Source organism: Desmodus rotundus, chromosome X (assembly GCF_022682495.2).
Source record: "Desmodus rotundus isolate HL8 chromosome X, HLdesRot8A.1, whole genome shotgun sequence".
Classification (NCBI taxonomy): Eukaryota; Metazoa; Chordata; class Mammalia; order Chiroptera; family Phyllostomidae; genus Desmodus; species Desmodus rotundus.
This window is the reverse complement of record NC_071400.1, coordinates 65,638,458-65,661,376: the sequence shown is the minus strand read 5'-3', so window position 1 is coordinate 65,661,376 and position 22,919 is coordinate 65,638,458. Positions and strand designations below refer to the sequence as shown.

The window sequence follows — 22,919 nt, the reverse complement described above, 5'->3', positions numbered from 1 at the left end:
TGTTTGTTTTTTTTTTTAATTTGACACATGAGAAACCTAAGATCCAAGGGAGACAAATGTATTTCAGGAAAAGGAAAAAGCTTGTGCGAAATCAAAAGGTATGAAAGAGAGTGAAAAGGGATTTATAGTAGCTGCAATGCCAGATAAATGAGAGTGTGTATGCGTGGGTTAGATAGGTGGGGAGAATGGATGAAAACTGGAGGGTAGATAATGCTATAGAAGAAATAAAGACAAGAATATAACGTGCTTTTGTATCAAAGTTAGGAATTTGGCCTTTACCTAGATAAGCTGTGTCCATTGAAAATATAAGCCACATATGCAGCTTTAAATTATCTCATAGCTGCATTAAAAAAAGAAAAAAAGAAAGAGCTTACTTCAAGTTTAATACTATATTTTATTTAACCCAATATATTAAAATACTATTTCAACATGTAATCAACATAAACAATTATTAATGATATGTTTTATGTTCTTTTTAAATACTAAGTCATTTAACTCCAGTATGTGTTTTACATTTACAATGCATCTCAATTTGAACTAGCCCCCATTTTAAATGCTCAGGAACCACATATTTCTAGAAGCTAGTGTATTTGTGAGTACAGATCTATGCAATTGGGAGCCATTGAAGGGTTTTAGGCAGAGAGGTGCCATGATCTGATGTGTGCCGCCAAGCAAGAATCGTGGTGATGATGGCAAGGGTGGATTGGGACAGGGGCCACTCAGGATTGCTATGTATAGTTGTGCAGATTGTATGGTACAAGGGGCATGAATACGGGGACTGAAATCCAGCCCATATTCCATTTTTCAAGTCAAGCACCCTGGCCTAACACTGCCAGCTCAGAGCAAAGTGAGCCTTTCCTTAATTGGTCAGTTTAGAGGCAGTGCCTGTTTTCTAATTTTCACAAAGAGGCCACATCTGCTAACAGTAGCCCTGGGGAATGTCAGATTAGAGTACAAGGTATAAACCTCAGCCCTTACTTCTGATGGATAAGAACAATCACATCTCTTTATAAATCAGAGTTAATTCCATTTTGAGTTCTCAGTCCCATAAGTCTAGAGAGAAACTTAACCTTAGTTATTCTTGGGACACCTCACTCAGAGTTGTGCATGAATTCTGACATTTTATATGTATCAGGGCACGGGGGCATGGACCTCTAGCTAGTCATCAAGTCACCTGTTCATGCTGGTTAATATTGAGATATCCATGGACCCTTATGCAGGGTCTTTCGGGTCTGGCAGCATTCTGATGAATTTGTGAAAAACTTTTGCTTATGGTCCCAACTTTCTAGATTCCCTACCTTACAACTTCCCACTAGGGCCTTCCTCACACACTGTCCAGAATCCAGGCCAGGCTCTGTCACTCTGGAATTCACAGAGCTCTTTCTCTTCTCCCCTTCTATTGGGAGAATCTCTTTTTCAGTCTGGGAAATCCTTTTCCCTTTCTGTTTCTTTACTGGCAAACTATTTCCTTCCTCTGGGACTCAAGGCTTTTGTGAACAGAAGTCAGAAAGTGTTGTGGTAACTCTCAGCTTTTCTGCCCTGCTACAAACCTCCTGGTGGCCAAGAGAACCAGAACCAGCTACTTGCTTGAGGGAAGAAAAGAAAAGGAAGAATACTTATAGAGAAAAAAATATGTGTTTATATTACTCTCTTAAAATATTACCCAACTATAGAGCAATAGGAAGTCTCATATACCACTGGTAGAAGTATAAATTGGTACAACCACTCTGGTAAAGAGTTTAGCAGTATCTATTAAAGTTGACCATATACATGTCAGAAATCTGTAGGTATATGTTCTTCTGTAGGTATATGTTCAGTATAAATGTTTATTGTCACCAAAAGACATGTATAGAATCATTCATAGCAACACTATTATTAATAGGCCCAAACTAGAAACAACCCAAATGTCCATCAACCATAAAGTGGATGACTTAACATACAATGGAATATCACACAGCAGTGAGAGTAAAACGACACACAATAACATTATTGAATCTCATGAACATAACTTTGCACTAGGGAAACTAGGCATAAAAATAATACAGTATTATTCTTTATATATATTAAGTTTTAAAAATGGCAGAGACAAGCTTTGGTGTTGAGCATCAGTATAATGGTCACCTACAGGGAGAAAGGAAGGGATAATGTTTGAAAGGAAGTACAAGAGGGGCTTTGGATGGTAGTGATGTTCTGTTTGTGATAACTTATCAAATGTATAACTTTGTGTGCTTTCCTGTATATAGCCAATAAAAAGTTTAAAACATAGAAAGTTGAAAAAAATAAAAAATATCAGCCTTTCACACCAATTAGCTGAGTGTAACTATAATCCAGGTGATAAAACATAAAGGCCTGGATAATTTAAGATAGTGGAAAATAGGAGAGAGAAGCCAGGATCATGAATGATGGATTTGGACATTATAGAGAGGGAGGAGTCAAAGACAATGCCCAGGATTTTGGCTTGGACAAGTGGGTAAATGATAGTGGGATTGGCTGAGATAGAAATCATAGGAAGAGATAGACTAGGTGAATAAGTAATGGAATCTGAATGACACATGATGAGCTCATAGTGTCTATGTGACATTTATGTGGAAAGGCATCATGGCACAAAGTTTAAAAGTGAGGGCTGATTTTTAATTCTGGATATAATGGAGTAAACACGCATCTCTGTTTATCTTCCACCAAACTTGACTGTAAAACTTGTACAAAATGTGCCCTGGCTGGTGTGGCTCAGTGGACTGAGCACCAGCCTGCAAACGAAAGGGTAGTTGGTTCCATTCTCAGTCAGGGCACATGCCTGGATTGCCGGCCAGGTCCCCAGTAGGGGGCGCATGGGAGGCAACCACACATTGATGTTTCTCTCCCTGTCTCCCTCCTTTCTCCTCTCTCTAAAAATAAATAATAAAATCTTTTTAAAAACTTGTACTGAATGCATGAGCAAACTATCTGAAAACTCTGAAAAGTATCGGCAGGCACATCAGAGAAGAACACTATAAATAAAAGTTACTACCAAACTGGTGATGAGTTTATCATTTTTGTTCCTCTAGCATGTCCTAGCAGGAACTCAACACATTCTGAAAACCATAAGTGAGCCTAGTGGTGCAAAGGGAGATCCAGGCGTGAGCCTCTTGTTCTGTATGGAAGAACCGCAAAGGGAATATCTAAAGCCCAGAGTGGAGGAAGTACCTAGGTGTTTTTTTCTCCTCTTTTTTCTGTTCCCTCGTGCCCCAGTCACCAGGTAGTCCCACGGTTGTGGGTGGCAGCAGTGGCAAAGAGCAACAAGGAATGGGAACCGGCACAAGCCAAAATTCCGAAGGAGAAAAACCCAGTTCAATGGACCTGCAGTTCTAAGGGGGAGAATCCAAGTCCCATTTGTTTTCTTTTTACCACCCCCTTGCCTCCTCCCATTTGGCCCCAATCGTAGCACGATCCCAGACACGGATAATTTCTAAACCAGAGGACCCAAAATGGGTCCTGTAAGGCTGTTTATGAACTCTTGGGTTTATCCTTGACCTCTACGTGCGTTAAACTGATCCTAATTAGCATAACGAAGACAGAACCGAACTAAACTGTCCGTCCTTCCTGAGGACCCAACAGACTACCGAGTACCAGTTGGTGAATACATAGAAAAGACACGTTTAAATGTATGAAATTTAAGAAAACCAAACTGACATTGGAATCATAGCTTGCAGAAGGAAACAAAAACAAAAATAAGAACATTCTCCAAGGAGGGTGTGAATTTAAAGGGATAGTAGGAGGGAGGTTTTATGGGGTGATGGAACTGGTCTGTGACCTGATTGTGGTGGTGTTTACATGAATCTATACGTGTCTTAAAATGTATAGCACTATATTTTGTTTGCTTTTTTCTTTTGTTGATTATGTTCCAGTTAAAGGTGAGATCATATGGTATTTGTCCTTCACCGCTGGGGTGGGGTGGAGGGAAGGAGAGAAAATGCAGACAATTGTAACTGAATAAAAATTAAAAATAAATAAATAAAATAAATAAATACAAAAAATGTATAGCACTATAAACTAAAGGGAAAAAGTCATTTTTAAGTGACATTTTTTTTTTTTTAAGTGAAGGCTCCTTAGCCAGAACTGTCTGGGTTCAAATTCTGATACCCCATTTACTAGCTTTGTGACCCTAAACAAGTAACCACTCCCCTGTGCTTGTTTCCTCACCCATTACAACAGGCACAATCACAGCTCCTGTCTCGTACCTGCTGGAGAGTTTGTTGTGATGAAGGTTAAATGAGGTAATGCGTGCAATGTGTTTAGAACAGTGGCTGATACCTATCATATGCTGGATAAATGCTATAACGGTTCAATTGAAGGGCCTGAGGTGCAGGAGACAGGTGACAGGACTAAAAAAAATGTGTGAATCACTACTGGGTATATTTCAGTGTTTGTAACTATAGGAAGAACAGTTACTGTGACTATATTTTTAAGCCATCCAAGCTACCCAGCCAACCAACCACCCGTCTTCACTTCACTCCTGACCTCCTCTCAGCATTCATGCAGTTCCTAATTCTCCATTTTGGCCTCAGGCCTGCTCTCCAGATTCTTGACTGGTTATCCTCTCTCCAAACTAAAGCATTCTTTAAGCTGTTCTCAGCTTTAGGTGTGGATCAAAAACTCTTGAACAGTCTGTAAAACTACTGTCCTGGACTAAAAAATGTCAATGTCATGAAAAACCAGCAAAAAGCCTGGGGAACTGTTCTAGATTGCAGAAGACTAAAAGATAGTGAAATGAGATATATGGATTGTGGACAGAGTAGAAGGGAATGGCTGAGGGGGTAGAGGCCATTATGGGATAGTTAAGGAAAATTGAATATGAATTGTATGTGAAAGAATGTCCTTGTTCCTAGGGGATACATACTGAAGTATTTAAGATCAAATATCACGATGTCTGCAACTAACTTTCAAATGGTTCAGCAAAATAATTATTATTTTATATAATAATTATATATTCACAATTTTAGTCAGTCGTGTGCTAGATAGATAAAGCAAGATGGCAAAATATTAATAATTGGTAAATCTGGATAAATGGTATATGGGTACTCATTGTACTGATCTTTCTTTAGGTTTTATTTTTCCCCAAAACATAAAGGGGTAATAGAACATTGTTTGAAGAATATTTTTCAGAATATACATGCTTGTGTTGTAGCCCAAAACTAAGGAATGAAGGCTTTTCCTGGGTGGGAGAATCCAATCTCCTTATCCCCTATATTTTTAAGGTTTAAGTGAAACTTTCATTTCTCTGTTTTTTTTCCTTTCTCCAAATTTTATTTCCCCTTTCCTAAACTCATTTAATTTGTCTCCTAAGTTCTTTAAGCAGGGACTTAATTCATTGTTGCTGTTTTTGTACTGATACAGGCTTTCAGGACAAGACATTCTTTGAATACCACCATGGCAATCTCCCATAAAGTGTTACTCCCATGTATAATGCCTCTCCTATTTTTCTTTTTGCCTCAAGTTCCATTATGGTAGACATGGCACTGTCACTTATCTTCTGTATTACAATCAAGGAATTTTTTGCATTAATGTTTTTGTTGAATTTATTGGGGTGATATTGGTTAGTAAAATTACAATATATAGGGTTTGGGTGTGTAATTCTGTAATACATCATCTGTATATTGTATTGTGTGTTCACTACCCCAAGTCACATCTCTTCCCATCACCATTTATCCACCCTAAACCCTCCTCCATGTCCCCTGTTTCCTTTTCCCTTTGGTAATCTCCATACTGTTGTCTGGGTCTATAAGGTGGGTTTTTTTTTTTTTTTTGGCTTAATCTCTTCACCTTTTTCACCAAACTTCCCAACCCCCCTCCCCTCTGATAGCTGTCATTCTGCTCTCTGTTTTGTTTGTTTATGTTGTTCATTAGATTCCACACGAGTGAAATCATATGGTACTTGTCTTTCTCTGACTGGCATTAATTTTGATTTTTAAAAATAGTACATTAAAATATTATTTATCTTGGTTGCTGAGTTTTTGGTACCCCCTTAAAATTTGCCCCTGAGGCAAGTGCCTCTAACACCTCACCTCAACCCAGTCCTGGCCCTGCAATAACCTGCCAGATAAATTGTGTTCATAAGTTTCTTTTAAAATGGATGCCTGATATTCAAATAGACTAAAATTGTCAAAGATATCAAACTGATTAATTACACCACCCGCCAGGAGATAACCATTATTTTCCTCTCCTTCCTCTCCTGTCTTCCCTTTTCTATCACATGTCGGGTCTCAGCTCAACAGAAGTCCTTGTCCATTTCCAACTGTTGGCACTGATCAAGGCCACATTGCTAATAGGGTGCCTGGGAGCACTTCTCCATTTAGAGAGGTGAAAGGCCAGGAGCTCATGCTCCAGGGATAAACCCCAAGACTGTTGAGCTGTTCCAGATCCTTGTCAGGATCCTTTGTGGCCCAAAGTATTCCTTTCTATCTTGGAGTCTGTCAGTTAGCTCTGGCAAAAATCAAGTTGCCTCACCCTGATCTTACCTCATCTACACAGGTTTCCCTGAGAAAATATGGAAAAGAAACTCTTATAATCCTGAAATATCAGAACTGGAAGGGCCCTTAGAGACAATTTTGCCCCAACCCTTCTCATTTAACAGCACATATAACTTCCTGTCCTGTATTTCCACAGTCCCAGGAATCTCTAAGGCTGCCTCATGATAAAAATCAGGAGCAAGTCAAGAGCCAAGTTAGTCAAGGAAGTTAACTACTATGGGCCCCAGTTGTGTTTAGGGAGGACTGAGTCATTGGAAATACAGCCCTGGTCCTGTGATTTGTTTATTAAGGATTTTCTTCAAGGACAAAGAGAAGGATCTGTGGTGGCTCAACTCCAAAGCTTTTCATGGGGTGGGGTGTGACTGAGAAAGATTTGATTAGTTTTAATTTGGGCTAGGGAGTTTTAAAAGCTCCTGCTTTGAAGGGGCCTGCCTTTCCTTCTCACTGATCCAGGCATTGTGTTAAGGTGGTAAAGTTTGCCTCCCTGCGTCTTACCTCCCCTCAAAGTGCCTCTCTGTGTTACATTGTTAGAGAACTCTGCTATCATTTAAAAAATGTATTAAGAGCACTTGCAATTGTGTTAGGATGGGCTTTGAGAGGCACAGCTTCCTTCACATATCTACATTTGTAACAAGATTCGCCTTGTGCAAAGCATCACATCCATTCCTCCAGCTTAAACAGGAGGGTGATGTTTGGCTACATTTTACAGGTGAAGAAACAGGCTCAGAGTCTAGGTGACTCTCTAAGGCCATGTACCTAGCAAGAGACAAAAACTTAGGCTTTTGAATCCAGAAGGATCTTGTGCTTGTTCTACAAATCCACAAGCACTTCATAGATGCCAAGGTATGTGTGCTGCTGCCATTCAAGGCCAGGCAGGTTCATTGTATTTGTGCAGACAGAAAAATATTCACAGAGACATTCGGCTGTCTGCCATGTCTTTATTCATGGGTGGGCGAGCTATGCATGCTGCAAGCTGCCTGTCTATCTGCATGTCTCATGTCATGGCCCTTGCTCCCCAGCATGGCACCCATCTCGGCACCTGTCCCCTTGCGTGTCTCTCATCACCATCACCCCCAGCAGGGAGTCCTTACCTGTTTAATTACTAGAGGGGAATAAAGCCGGAAAACTGCCAGAACGTTATGTAACATAACATAATTCTGCGCATGCGAGCCCACTTCATGTTATGGGATCAGTTTATCAGACCCAGGTCTCAAGGCTGTGAGAACACTACTTACCAGGCCCCTCCAAGGCTATGAGAACACTGCTTCCCTTAGCTACCCAGACACCTGGGTGAGAAAGAGAGACTGCCTCCACTTACCCTACAATCCACCCCTTCTGAGTTTTTCACCTTACAATCTATGCAAGGATGTCTTCCGCAAGGTTTCCTTGGTGAGGAGGGGAGAGCCCTGCACCCATAACCCACAACAGCAGTATAGGCTACAGCAACAAGCAATCAAAACACAAGTGCTGCCGCAGCAGCAGTACAAGCTTTAACAGCATACAGGCAAGACACAAGTAATCAGGCCACCCTTAGGTACAACAGCCAGTCCAGTTTCCATAGAAGTAAGGCTTCTCATGTGGGCCACCCACCCAGAGGGTGCCAGTGGGAACAGCAGCCCATGCACCATTCCACACCTCCTAGCAATGTCCAAGAATATGGGTCTGACACAGACCTGTTGGAGTCCAGCCCACCTGGGCTTGTCCTTTGGAGTTCTTAATGCAAAGGGGAGCTGGTCCAGCCAGTTCTGCAGCCTCAGCTGTGAGCCACCCCAACCCATCTTATACAGAATAGCCACTTAATGACCTGGACCAGTCATAGTGCTGCTTGGCCCCAGCAAAGATTTCAGTCCAGGTCATATTCTGCAACGGATGTGTGCTGTTACACTGGTTCTGAAGCCAAGTCAAATTTGAGACAGAAGCAGGAGAAATGCACCATGGGAAGCCAGTACCAGCGTGCTCAGGGAGAGTTCAGTGCAGACCCAGCATGCTGATTGGTCAGCCACTAAGGCATAGGTATGAACCCAGTCCACTAAGGTGTTACCTTGCACTCTATGGGCAAAAAAGACAGAGCAGTTATAGATACCAGTAAAGGCAAGTCACGACCTTCTGACAATATACAAGCCAGCTTCTGGCCAGCCAATAGGACAGTGGCTGCCAGAAGGGGTCTTCCTGGGTATAAATACCAGACATTTTGTGCCTTAACTGGAGGCCCAGCATCTATTTGCAATAATAGGGGACAACTCATAATGGGCCATAGGGAAATCACAAAGGTGCCACGAAGAAACATTTCGTGGTCTGCTGGCCCTGGATATGTCACCTTTAAGACTGGGGACCAGGTCTCAATCACCAAAGGCACTATTTGTAAATCTCTGTCCACCCCTTAGCCCCAAGGGGCAACAAGGGCCACCCAGCACATGTGGGGGGCTTTGATTTCCCAAGGCCACGTCCAAATAGCTGTTTGCCCTTGCTCCAGGTCCTCTGGAGCAGGCAGGAGAATATTCCCCAGTTTTCACATGCCTGGTTTCAGTAAAGCATCCTTAGTCTGTACCTGCAGCTGAATAGGAGCAGCAGTCCGGTGGAGCAGTGCTTCCACCAGAGCTGGGCGCCCCCTCTGACTCCTCTCATTTAGAGTCTGGAGGATAGTCCACAAGCGTTTTGTCCAACCCCTCAGCATAGTGGTGGCAGTTGCAGCTCACAGGCCTTGCTTTGAGATCACTGTACCATTCAGTCATTCCAGCAGCTTGGGAGTGATAAGCCACATAAAATTTCCAGTCAATCTGCAAGTCTTGAGCCCACTATTGTACCAAGGCCCCAGTAAAATGCATCCCCTGATCATTTTCAATGATTAGGGGTCACCCACAAGCAGCACATAACTGCTCCAGTGCAGCAATCACTGCTTTCTGATCTGGGTGCCGTGAGGGATAAGCAGCTAAAAGTCCAGTGGTCATGTCCACACCTGTAATAGCATACTTATACCCCTCTGAACTAGGTAGGGGTCCAATTACATCCACCTGCCACCGGGTCAGCGGTACCCGTCCCTACACTACCTGTCCAGAAGTTCCCACAGGCCTCTGGGGATGCTCTTACCAGCAGACAACACAGGTCTCACAGGCTTTTTGTGCCTCTGCCAATGTAACAGGCGACCCCCAAGTTTTGATAGTGGACCACATCGTCTTCTGCCCAGCATGTCAGAGGTGACGGTGTAGCCACTGGGCTACTTCCCTTCCTGAGGTATTGGCAGGTGCCGTTTCTAGCCACCGCACCTTGGCTAGAGTACCAGCCTCATCATTTCCAGGGGAAGCAAAAGGTGAATGTTCAGTAACATGATATACAGTAATTTGTTTCTGGTGGACTAACTCCCATAAGTCTTGCCACAGAGCTTGTCCCCACAATGGACTATGCATAACCATTCACTTATGTGCATGCCATGTAGAGATCCATAATTTTAACCCTCGGTACACCGCCCAACTATCTGTGCAAATAGTCAGGGGTGGGGCTTCATTGACTGCCACATCACTCAGAGTTCTGCCCATTGGCTGCTCTGTTCCACACCAGTGTCAAACCACATTGTCTCTGTCTCTGGTTGAACTGGTATAGCAGTTAACACAGCAGGCTGGCCCTTGCTGGACCCATCAGTGAACCATGCATCTGAGGGTATAGGTGCTTGCCCTTCCTGGAAGGAGCTAGCTTCCATCTCTTCTAAAGGGACAGGAACGGTAGATTTCTTATCTACATAAATAACTGGACCTAACACTTCTTATAGCTCAGCCCACAAAGCATTAGTGGACAGAGTACTCCTGTGTTGCAGATAAGCCCCGCACTTAGCTAATGTGGGCATCTGAGCCATCCCACTAGGAGGCTTGGCCATCCAGTCCTGGACCCACCCTGCAATGGGATACATGGTCCTAACTGTCTCAGGGGCAGTTCCTGTTGTGGCCTCTTTGGCCAACAGGGCAGCATATACAGCAACCAACTGCTTTTTAATAAAGAAGTACCGTACCTCTGTTCCTCCCTTCCACAGTTGGGACCAGAAACCCAAGGGTTGATGAAGCCGTTCTGATCACTGCCACAAAACCCATCCAAAGTTTTCCTGTGTCACAGGCACATCTAGCTCACAGGGTCTAGCAGGATAGTTCCTCCCTATTCTTGGGAGGCTGGCACAGCCAAATGGCCCTTTAAATGCACAGGACGGGCCTTTTTGGGTCACACCCCCCAGGGTTTGGACAGATAATTTAGGCCTGCACGGGACGCCAGTGCGTTGACACCAGGAGCTGCACTTGTGCAGCACCACATGCTGCCCAGGTGGGTGCTGATTGCTGGCACCTTCGCTGCATCCCCTCAGGTCACTGGGCCTCTGTTTCTGCAACTCCGGTGACTGCTGTCTCTGTGGCTCTAGGTGCCACTCTCATCTTCCATCTTCCGGGACCTCTCTGACAGGCACTGAACTTGCGTGCTGCCGCCACCACCGTGGCTCTCTTGCCAGCTTCTTATCGGTGAGCTTTCTGGGTGCCAGCACCTGCTTCCCTATCTCATGCCAGCTCCAACCTGCTCTCTCACAGCCTCCTGAGTCACACGACTAGCTCTAACAGCTCCCATGGCCGCCCCTTCTCCTGGAACACTGCTGCAAAGCTCAGCTCCAGGTGCTTGGCCTTGACCCACAGGCACAGCAGCCCACGCTGCTCGCCTGCAGCGGTCCCTGCCTCTTCTGATCAGCGTGCTGGGAGCAGAGCTTTCCTGGTGCTGGCGCTGCTACTGCCAAAGCACCCAGACCGGGCCGACCCTCTGGCCAGTCACTCAGCAACTGTGTTCTACATCTGTGTGGGGCAGGGAAGGGAAGGGGATTCCCAGACCAGAACTTCCCCCAGGAGCCATAGGCTGCTGCCCTCAAGGGAAGTCAGTTCATTTCCCGCCCCACCCCCACCCCCCTCTTCCCCTGAGTCACTCACTATGAGAGGGCGTGGGGATTGCAGCAGCTCAGCTGCCTTCAGAGGCATGGTGCACACTCAAGCTTTCAAGACTTTTCTTCTCTGCCTCGTGTAACTTCGCAGTGTTGGAAAGTGCAGTCTCCTCTTCTTCAGTCTTCAGAGCTTCTGCTCTTTCTCAGGACTCTTGGGACTTCGCTATCTTAAAGCATAGTCTCTGTCTCAGTTTTCAAAGCTGAAAGAAACACCCAGCCCATGGCCCCCAGGGCCGCCGGGCACTGGGCTTTTCTCGGGTCTTCCCCACCACCCACAGGGCTTTCTCCACTGTGTCTGTGCACCACTGACATAGGGCCAGTCATGGGGTGGGAAGCCAAGCTGCCAGGAGCCTGGCCACTGAATACTACCTCCGGGGCGCCTGCTCCATTGCATTCTGCGACAAATCCTGATGGCTATGCCAATTGTGTTGCCACCCTTCAAGGCCAGGCAGGTTCATGGTATTTGTGCAGACAGAAAAATATTCACAGAGACATTCGGCTATCTGCCATGTCTTTATTCATGGGTGGGCGAGCTATGCATGCTGCAAGCTGCCTGTCTATCTACATGTCTCATGTCACGGCCCTTGCTCCCCAGAGTGGCATCCATCATGGCACCTGTCCCCTTGCATGTCTCTCATCACCATCGCCCCCAGCAGGGAGTCCCTACCTGTTTAATTACTAGAGGGGAACAAAGCTGGAAAATTGCCAGAACATTACGTAACATAACATAATTCTGTGTGTGCAAGCCCACTTCATATTATGGGAACAGTTTATCGGACCCAGTCTCAAGGCTATGAGAACACTAGTTATCAGGCCTCTCCAAGGCTATGGGAACACTGTTCCTCTTAGTTATCCAGACACCTGGGTTAGGAAGCCAGACTGCCTCCACTTACCCTACAGTATGTCACAGCAAACTAGCTAACAGAGGACCACAGGGTTGAAACCACTGTCTTGATCTGATCTGCAATGAATTCTAGCATTGTAATTGACTTCTGACAAGCATACAACAAATCTAGGGACTTAGTGCTAGCCTCGAAGGGCACAATGGAATTCACATATCATGGCTATAAGGAATTTACCATTCTGTAGTTCATTCTGAGAAAACTTTTTTCTCAGACTGACAGAAGACAAGGAAATCTCATCAGTTGAAGGAAATGACTTATAAGGAAGCTTTATTCACACATGGGGGCAGATCAGTTCCCATTGTAGTTCAGGATAGTAAATACTAAGTAGCCATGGCTAAATAGTAAGTACTAAATAGCTATGTGCAGTCAATAGGGAGTATGTGTGTAGCAAGCTGGGGGGAGTATCACAATGTCCATGAGTAATATACTTACATCAGTTTGTTTTTTGTCTAAGCTAGCCCATTTGTAAACTCCTAATAAAGACCAAGAAAACTGTATCCTTGGGATTAGAGTGGAGATTATCAAGTTATATGGGTATGTGTCAGAAACAGGGAATCCACAGCTGGCAAACCTCTAGATTGTAATGCAGATTATTTGGACAAACCATATTACTTAAAAATTTGGACATGAGTTATATCTTTATGTCTTGAGTGCTCACAAAATAACTCAGGGTCAGATCTGGACCGAAGTTCAACACTGTATTACCAGTCCTTGGAATTAGACCCACTCCCGTCTTTTGCCTTAGATATATCTTATTAAGGAAACAATGACACATTTTTTATTTTTTTATTCATGTTGTTGCCTAGCTTATTTAACACCTTATACTTGCACAGTCCAACTGCTCAGATGTATTGGGAAATACAATTGTGTAGCATGTTGTTCAACTTGCCTAATGAAGGGGTGCTCAGATGGTGTGGAATGCTGCTGTGGGGCAGGGAGGGGTAACTACAGAGGTGTTTAAGGTATTGTCACTTCACAGGTTAGTGAGCAGCCAGTCCAGCAGTTGTTTTCTAGTCATGTTGCCCACGGCTTCATCCAATTGTCGTTCCTTGGCAAACTTCATGACTTCTTGAAGGAGATCTCCGACACTATATCCCTTCTCTGCTGCCTTAGCTGATACTTGTGGAAGCTGTGGAGACAGCAGAGATAGTTTGAACCATGTGAAACTTTTGGAGAAGGGACCCAGATGGATAAAGCGAACTAACTCTTTAACCCACCTTTCCACCCATGATTCTAAGATTAGAGTAAAAGCTGCCACAGATACAGGACTGGCTTTCTTCTCCTTTTTCCTTGACCTTCCTCTAATGTCATAGATCAAAATGAAAATTATACTTCCTTTCTGAGCATCAAAAAAAAAAAAATCTGGAATCAGTTGTGTTTACTAAATACTTCTCACCAAGGGCTGGGTCCTTTGGTTAGTCTGTGCTGATTGCTAGGTCAAGTTTAGGGGTTGCCATTCCCCCACCTCCCTAAAACATATTTTACCAGATAGTTTGTTTAAAGGATACTGATAAAACAAAGCTCTTCTTACTCTCCTCCTCTTGGCTTAAATTTACAGACCTTGAGGTGCCACAGCCTCAATTAATGGTTCATCATTTTTGTGTCTTTTTATGAAGTGAAAGTAATTCATAAGGGACCTGGTAAAGAGTAGACTTGAAAAAAGTTTGGACTGTTCTTGAGCTCTAAGTACAATTTTTTCTCCCTGCCCATTCCAACTATCTTTCTTCTTGTGCTTTGTCATTGCTTACCTTCTCCAGTTGTCCATCATCATCTCCCATGAAATAGAGCATTGGCACATTAAATTGGGAGGCTGCAATCCACTGCAGGACAGCCTGGAGCTGTTTCTGCAAACTACTTGTTGAGCACTGATTATTGACGATGACTTCTGGCCCAGGAAATGCTTGATGTGACATTGCACCATCATGATTACATCTGGGGCCACCAACCTGGTAACTAGGGTTGTTTGCCAAGGCTTGTTCTTCCAACTCGGCAAGGGCTTCCTTGTTGTTGCTATACTTAGCCATGATAAGGCACAGCTTCATCACAGATTCTACCAGTTGATCAATGAATTGTCGGTTCATTTGCTTCGTCCCGCTGACAAAGTCAAGTTCTGAATTGTCCTGGAATTGTTCTTCCACTCTCTCAGACATGAAAGTTGCTTTGTTTGAACTGAACTCAGAAGGCTTGCTCTCAACTTCAGATTGCTCATCAATGTTAAAGGTGCTCTGACTGTCCCTGTTGCAGGTACTCTCACTGAGCAGTTTCTGAATCAGCGATAGAACAATGTTTGACATATCTGACTTTTGGCAGTCTGTCTGTTGAGACTCCTTTACACAGGCAGATGACCCAGGAGCTACACGAGACTCTAGATGTTTCATTGAAAGTGCCTTGGCAGTGTGGCCACCTACATTCTTTTCGTATTGAGCACTCTGGGTCATATAGCCCATGGTAGAACCAGGACAGTCTTCTTCAAGTGTATCTTTGCCCTTGGCCTGCTGGGTCAGGTGGTACTGAATCAGCATAAGGGCAGAGACAATCAAGTCCTTTGCCAGCAAATATGTGGAAGGGCTGATATTTTCTCTTTTTTCTTCCATATTGGTGCATGCTTTGCCAGCAATCTTGCCTTGGTTTCCTTGTGTTTGGTTCCACATGGCCAGGCTCTCCTTGAGGATGTGTTCACCGACTCTTTCAGCACTAATCAATGACTTGTATTCATCTGGTTTTACTTTGCATTTGTCCTTCCCCTTCATCTCAGCTTTCATGGTAGAGAATTCAAGACTTTGATTTTTACTTTGGTTCTTGCATTTGAGATCATGAGACCCAGCTTTCAAAGATGCATACAACAGACTCTGTGATTTAGTCTCCTTCTCTCCAAGCATAGCACAGACCAGGCGCTTCAGCATGGCCTCCAATATATCTGTAGCATTTTGTTTTCCATGGTTGAACAGATTCCTCTTGACAGCTGAGACAAAGTCAGAGTCAGTCATCAGGACCCCAGTGACACTATGCAGGTTCTTCAAGAAGGAGTCAATCAAATCAGACACAATTTCCTTGGTGTGTTTTAACAACACCCTCTTCAGGACCACACAGGCAGGAATTGGCTTCCCAGAAGTATGCACTTTCAAGCTCCTCATAACAGAAACCATCATGTCAGATGCCACTTGATTTGCATAAACCATGAGCCCTTTACTGAGAGTGTCTGTGAATTCTTTGCTATCTTTTTGGCACATCTGTTTGTCTCCTCCCTTGCTCTTGTTGGATAATTCACTATACATAAATGTTTTTCGGCCACCTTCCTTGCCCTCTTCCCCAGTGCCTCGGACTTCTGCAGAGGTCATTTCCACCGCATCGTGGACCATTTCAGAAGCAATCTTGCTCACAGCACTGCGGGGGCCATTTTTCCCTTTGTCCCCAGAGGGTGGATAGATTGAATAATGATAACATTTGCTTCCATTTTCCAATTTGTCCTTGATTTCCTTATGGGCCATCTGGATTACCAGATTAGATAGTCGGTTGACATAGAAGGAAAGGTCATCCATGGAACATTCTCCCTCAGGAGAGATTACTGCCCTATGAGTGCTAGAAGATTTTGTTGAAGAGGTGGAAGGACTCTGGTTATTGTTGGTATTATTGGCTGCAGTCATTTCTAGATGTAGGCTTTGAGGTCTGTTGGCCATATAATCGATGTTCAGTTGATCGGCATAGACGCTGTAGCAGTTTGCAGAGGGTAATTTGTGATGTTCATCTTCTGCCTCTCCTACTTTACGTTTACAGGTAGAGGCTGAGGGGCTTAGTGCATGTTGGAAACCCAAGGCATACTTCTGGAGATCATTTAGAAGCCAATTTGGAACACTTATAGGATTAGAGGGAGCTTGTTTAAAAAGGCATACAGATCCCTCCATCTAAAAAAAAGAAGAACACCTAAGAGTTTGGGGAGGCTACTTTTTCCCCCTTATTTTATTTAGAAGATATATCTTTCTAAACTGCACATATTAGGGATTTGGACTTTAGAATTTGCAAGGAAACATAATACATAATTATATACATTAACAGACATTTGAGCACCAGTGGTAGCTTGTCAATTTCACCTGAGAATGTGTGCTTATCTCCATACGTGTCAAAAATGTGTCAATGTGTCTCTAATGTATGTGTATGAATAACAAAATAACAATTCATAAGTGTGAACATCTCAGTAGATGTGAGAATGTGTCTGTGTTGCTAGTGTGTGTGCATATGCATATGTCAGTGTACATGTATGGCTATGTGTAAACATGAGTAATAATGCATTGAATCAATACTTATTCTATATGTTTACTGTATGGGCCAACATGTGCAGAATAGTGTGTATGTCAGTGTGTCTCTTAAAATGTAAATGACAATTGTCAATTTGAATGATTTTTGTATTTGTTTATAATACAAAGCCAATAGAATGTATCATGGAGCTATAAATATAGTTATATGTTAAAGCATGAATTCACAGGCTAACATATATACTCATTAATATATTACTGTACAATATATAATACATTAATAAATGTGTATGTTAAAATATGAATATGTGTTAATAGATGATTGTATAATGACTGTGTATGTCAATAAGTTGGGTATCAGTTTATGTTATATCATATGCTATGTCGGTAATTGAGAATGTGTGTCAGTGTTGCACACATCCTGCATATTTGAGTTTGTGTGTGAATACATGAGTGGGGATGTCACTGTATTTGTGTCAATGTGTATATCAATGAATTCAAATGTGTGTTAGTGAATATGTGTCACTTTGTTTAAGTTTGTATATATGTGTATCAATATGAGGTATATTTACAGGGTCGGACAAAAGTAGGTTTACAATTTGTATGGAAAATAATAAAATAATAAGTAATAATTGAAGAATAAACTCTGTTTTGTGTACTCATAACTGTAAACCTATTTTTGCCCCACCCTGTATAAGAGTGTATGTCTGTACCCGAATCTGTATGGTCACTGTGTTTTGATCAAGGCTTGTGTGTGTATGTTTATGTATAGTGTGCATAGATGTGAATATGGATGTTTATGTGGGCATATCAATGCAGCTGAATGTATACCTTTGTATATGTAAGTCACTGTTTACGAATAGTCATTGTTTACAAATATATATGTATACTTATATTTGTATATATGTATACAAATGATGTATGTATATATGTGTACATATATATTTGTATACATATATATGTATACAAATATATATGTACACATATATACGTTTACAAATATATACATATATCATTTGTATACGTATATATGTGTACATATATATTTGTATACATATACATGTATACAAATATATATGTATACATATATGTATATGCATCACACAAATATACGTATACATATATATGTATACATATACATATGTATATGTATACATATATATGCATACGTGTACATACATGTCTAGACATGTGTATATGTATTATACACATCTTGTACTCAGGGCTACGTACCATTGCCCTCTTTGCCCCCTCCACTGTTTCATCTCCTTTCTTTTCACTGAATTCCAAGACATGTGAGGTCACGATAAGTTCAACATTTTGCAAATGGGCTTATGTTACAATCAAGGAAATCTGTATTGTATGTAGGAAATATGTGCTGCACTTTAAAAAATAAACATCACGTATAATTTACCCATTTCTTAAGACTTCAAAATGGAGTTCCCCCCACAACCGAACCCAAAACTTTTGGAGAATATTTTTTAAATGTTTTGTCTTCCTTAAGAGCCAATCTCATCATTTCAAGTGTGTATAGGGCCAGAAATGTTGTTTCTGGTTTAAACATGAGCATAGGGATGCAGAACAGAAAATATTTGACTCCTTTGACCTAAAACCAAATATCCTGTTCTAATATCAGCCATTCTAGGTTTATAGGACAGTGAGAGAAACTTGTCATGGGCTCTAATGCCCACCCAAACCAAGAGCCTACCGGATATAATTTAGGATAGTTACACAAAAACAAAAGGACTTGCATGTGATGGTCACATGCAAATCTAATTGTTTCTAATATTATGCCGCCTAACAGTCTGCATAATCTCTTAGATAATAGGGTTGGAGACCAGGCAACTATAGTTCTTGGTCATTGTGGATTCTCTCTGCTCCATATATCCTTGTTTCTTTTTGGACACTAGGCAATGTGGGGCGCATAAGTCCATTACAAGACAAAAAAAAACACTATAAGAGATCTTGCTTATAAGCCCGTATCTTTGTTAGTATAAGGATAGCAAGATTCTGTTTGAAGTAGGTACCCGCAATCAGGAAAGGGCATTCTGAGCCTTTGTGATTAGGGCCATTGTTACATACCTGGGCACTAAACTTACCTGACTGTGAACTTAGGCTTGCATTCTCTAGAATATCATAGTAGTCAGATTTAGGGGCCTGTTTGACAACAGTTCTCTTACTATTTCTGAACCAGAGTCCTCAGATTCAAAACTGGGCTCTGGAAATTAGAAGGGGCAGACTCAGAGGCTAAGTGTACCTTAGACTGGTTTTGCTTCTCCGTATCCTTGATTACAATAATTTCTGTTTCTTCTAGATGATCCAGGGCTAAGTCACGTCCTGAACTGGAACCACCAGCATCCTATGGAATTAAGGGGTGAGATTCTTATGAATAGTTGCTTTTTGAGACTTCACCAAGCTGCCCTCTCCACTGCTTCCTCTTTAAAACATGAATGTCATAACTCTTATCATTTTTCTTTTTAAAGGAGAAATAAGCTTGTGATGCTAGCTAATCTTTGAAGAATGAGATATTTTTCTCTCCACAAATTACTACCCCTCCCAGAGGTATTCACAAAGCCATGAATCTCAATAATCATATTTCATTAATCATTGAACTTTTGCACAGTTTTTTCCACTGTTCTGACATGCTTTAGTTCTTTCATCCCTATCAGCAACTTAAGTGCCTTCTAAAATGAGATTTAGTATCAAGATTGACAGTAAATTCTCAGCAAGAGATTTTGGCCTCTCAAAAATGGTGGCTGCCCATTTGAGTCTCCTCCATCTTTCTACCCTCTGCCACGGCCTTTCCCTTTTATTATGATGTCACTAATAACCTTTTCAGAAGTTTCTCACTCATTTCAACTCTGAGAAAGTACTCACCTTGGAACCTTTATCTTCTGTATTCAGGGTGGACACATCGACAAAACATATCTGCATAAAATTAGGATAATGTATTTAGGAAAATTCTAGAGAAAAGACTGCAGTTTCTGTTTGAGATGATAAGGCACCTACCGTATTGGATTCTTGTGAGGATTGATTGAGATAGTGCACATAAAGCTTTTAGCAGACTATACATAGTAAGTACTCAATAAATGTCATTAGCCAGAGAGAATCTTATCATTACTGTATTTCCTCAATAAGAATACCTACCTGTGAGAAATGTCCAAAATACAATACCCACATTTATTAAGAAAAGTCAGAAGAAAGGTGGTTTGCCTAACTGACATAAATTCAAAGGTGAGACTTATATTAAAACTCAATTCCCTGGCTCCCAGTTGGAGCAGTTTCAACAACCATAGTGTTCCCCAAATGTGGTATTTTTACTATTGATGCTATAGAAAACTTTAGGTGGTATATGGATAAACATTTCTGTGTAATAGGTGTATTTTTTATTGATTGTTTAGTAGGAAAAATACACACTAAAACATCAAACCTGTGATATTGTGGATGATATTGCTTAGGGTGATGGTAATTTTTAAATGTGAGTTAATTTTTTTAAAAAATTGCAGAAGCACATATTAAATAAATAATAGTGTGAAAGGTACTTGAACGTGATAAAAAATGTGAGCGTGATTTAAAACAGAGCATAAAGTATTTTGCCCTCGTGGAGGAGTCCAACTTTAGTGCAACTTACTGGTAGCTAGGTGATATTATTATGACTTCAGAGGTTAGGTAATAGAGGCTGGTAACCAGGCAACCACCACTCCTCCTTCCCCAGAGGCTCCCCCCAGTCCTGCCTCCCCGGCTCTTTTACCACTCTTCGTTGTGCCCCTCCTTTGATTTGTCCCTCTGTGATGTATAAGCATACTGGTCACCCCACAGACTTTATTGAACTTGGTATCTTGGAGAAATGACACTATCACCCTCCATTAGTCTACCCTGGGTTCCAGGATACCTGTATTCATAAGGCAACCCTTACCACACCTTGATAGGAGTAATTTTGTATCTTACCACTTTCCGTTCTTGTTCCTGCCGTTCTTTTGGGCTATAGATATCAACCTTGCACACACCCCTGGGGCTGTGTAACCAATCAATATTATCAGACATCTGGAAAGACAAAGAAAAACATATGTGATTATATATGTGCTAAATGGTTATAGATGTGCTAAGGCTCTATATGTGCTATAAAATGTTCTAAAAACCTTATATATGTTTTTTAGAAACTGGCTCAGTTTAGATAAGAGAGCCCTGAAACTTATATGTGTGCTTCATATTGGTTTAGGCTAGGAACTGGTGGGGTGAGTAGTGGGGAAAGGATTCTCTGAAGTCATCCGGGTAATTTTATCATACTTCCTTGGGAAGCAAATTTAAAAGGAAGTATAGAGAACGTGGGGATTATCTTTAGAGATTTATTTCTACCAAACTCTACTAAATCTAACCTGTCTCCACTTTCTTTACCACTCTTGAGTACCTTCCAAGATTCAAGCTCACATCATTCCCTTTAATTGAATTTTAGTTAACCCCAGTTCAACCAGAGTCTTTCTTATATTAAGGGAGCAAAATGAGGTAAATAGCTGTAACACTTACCACATAGAGCCACTGGAAAAGACTAAGGTCAATACAGTACAGCGAATAAATAACTTTTTAAATTAAAACAACACATAAGATTCCAACATATAGAACAAGTTTCTGAATGCTGAGAAAACTCAGTCTAATAGCTATAAATATAACCAAAAAGCAAATGTCTGAGGGAAGACCAGACCCTGATCCCATAGAACCATGTTTAATTTTATTTTTGAAAGAATAATCATCTCTGCCAACTTCCTTCAACTTCCCTGCCACCACCCACCCCAGCCCAGAAGTAAAAATATAAAGAAATTGGTAAAAGCCCCAACTGATTTTTGTTGTGTAAGATCTCAGATCCATGTTCAGAAAGACACAATTATGAGTTCAGTAGAATTGTTTTGGTACCTGGTACTTGGATTTGTTAATTAACAAGAGAAACTTTTTGCCAAATACTAGAGAGCTGTTGAATTCTTTTCCTCCAACTTCCTTCAAGATTTAGACCTCTAGCTCCCTTCTCTTCTTTCCCTTTCTTTTCCCTCCCTTCCTCCCCTTCCCTCCTTCCATTTTCCCTCTCTCACCGTCTCTTCTCCCCTCTCTTCTTTCCTCCTCTTTCTCCCCGTCTTCCTCCTTTCCCCAGTTTCCCTTTTCTCTGCTCCCCTCCCTCTCTCCCTTGTTTCTCCTCCCTCTCTCCTTCATTCTTGTTCCTCCTCCACCTTCTTCCTCCCTCCTCCTATACTCAGCTACCATTCACATGATAATACTACATTCCTACCCTTTATCACCCTCCAAGACCTTTGGAGCTCTCCCAAAGATTTAGGAAAAGGCTTCCCACACCCTCAAAAGAGGGAGTTTCTCTTTCCAGAGCTAGAGATCACTAGCCTAGAAAGAAAGAGAGGGAGGCATAGAGGTTCCCTCATGACCAGATTCTAAAAAACTAAAAAAATAAAATTTATAAACTCATTACCTTGATAATGAAGTTATTATCTTCTTTTGGCTGAAAATGTGCCACCGAGAAGGGAGATGTGCCCCTTTAGATGGATATGGGCAGTGCCAAGTTCTTGGGCACCTGCAGCTGGCTGCTACCCTCGTCAGCAGTTGGACAAGACTGAAGGGCCAAGGCCTTTCCTGCTGCCTATGACCCTGGGGTATGACACCAGAGTTTGTTGGGTCACAATGCCTGAAACCATAGCAACCACAGCAAAAGTGTAGCAGGCTGGCAAACTCAATACCCCTTCATATCAAAACCACCTCAGGCTGACTGCTGTATGACAATCGTGTGTTCTCTGTAGGAGGGTACATATAATTCTTTCACATTTTGTCCAGTTCACAACACCTTGAATCCTTCTTTCTTTCCTCTTTTTGCTAGATTTCCAGAACAATCTAATCATATTAATTACCAGTTTGGTCTGTATTTTTCACAAAACAGTATTAATTTTCACACCTTAGCTTATTTTCATTTGGTTTTCCCACTAGAAGTTCAGCATTAGAAATAGAGAAATGTTAATTAAAGTCCTTTCTGAGTATCCTGAATAAAAGTATGAAAATAGAAAGTTGGAGGCTGCCTTAACAGCTTCTGTGGTTTTACCTCACCATTAAGACACCCCTTAGCTAGTCAAAAAGAAGTCAGAAGATGCCCCTACCTTTGTAATATTACAATAGGTTATTTCGTAAGACCTTGAAATAATTTTTTCTTGTCAATTTGGATGCTGTGATGACCCTTCCAGTCTGACATAAGATGTTTCTTTCCTCAACTCCCCATACTCTCCTAAAGTCTTGACCACCAGCTGGCACTAGAACT

The 22,919-nt window shown here is 41.9% G+C and overlaps 1 protein-coding gene across 1 annotated transcript; it reads right to left on the bottom strand.

The window, feature by feature from the left end:
• Positions 1-13,341: 13,341 nt before the first annotated feature.
• AKAP4 (A-kinase anchoring protein 4) lies at positions 13,342-20,662 on the bottom strand. Its single transcript, XM_024580126.2, has 5 exons — positions 20,567-20,662; positions 19,496-19,546; positions 18,876-18,977; positions 14,117-16,270; positions 13,342-13,497 (listed from the first exon to the last, which is right to left on the bottom strand). Exons 1-5 carry the CDS (start codon positions 20,660-20,662, stop codon positions 13,342-13,344), a joined length of 2,559 nt encoding a protein of 852 aa, XP_024435894.2.
• Between the last annotated feature and the right edge of the window lie 2,257 nt (positions 20,663-22,919).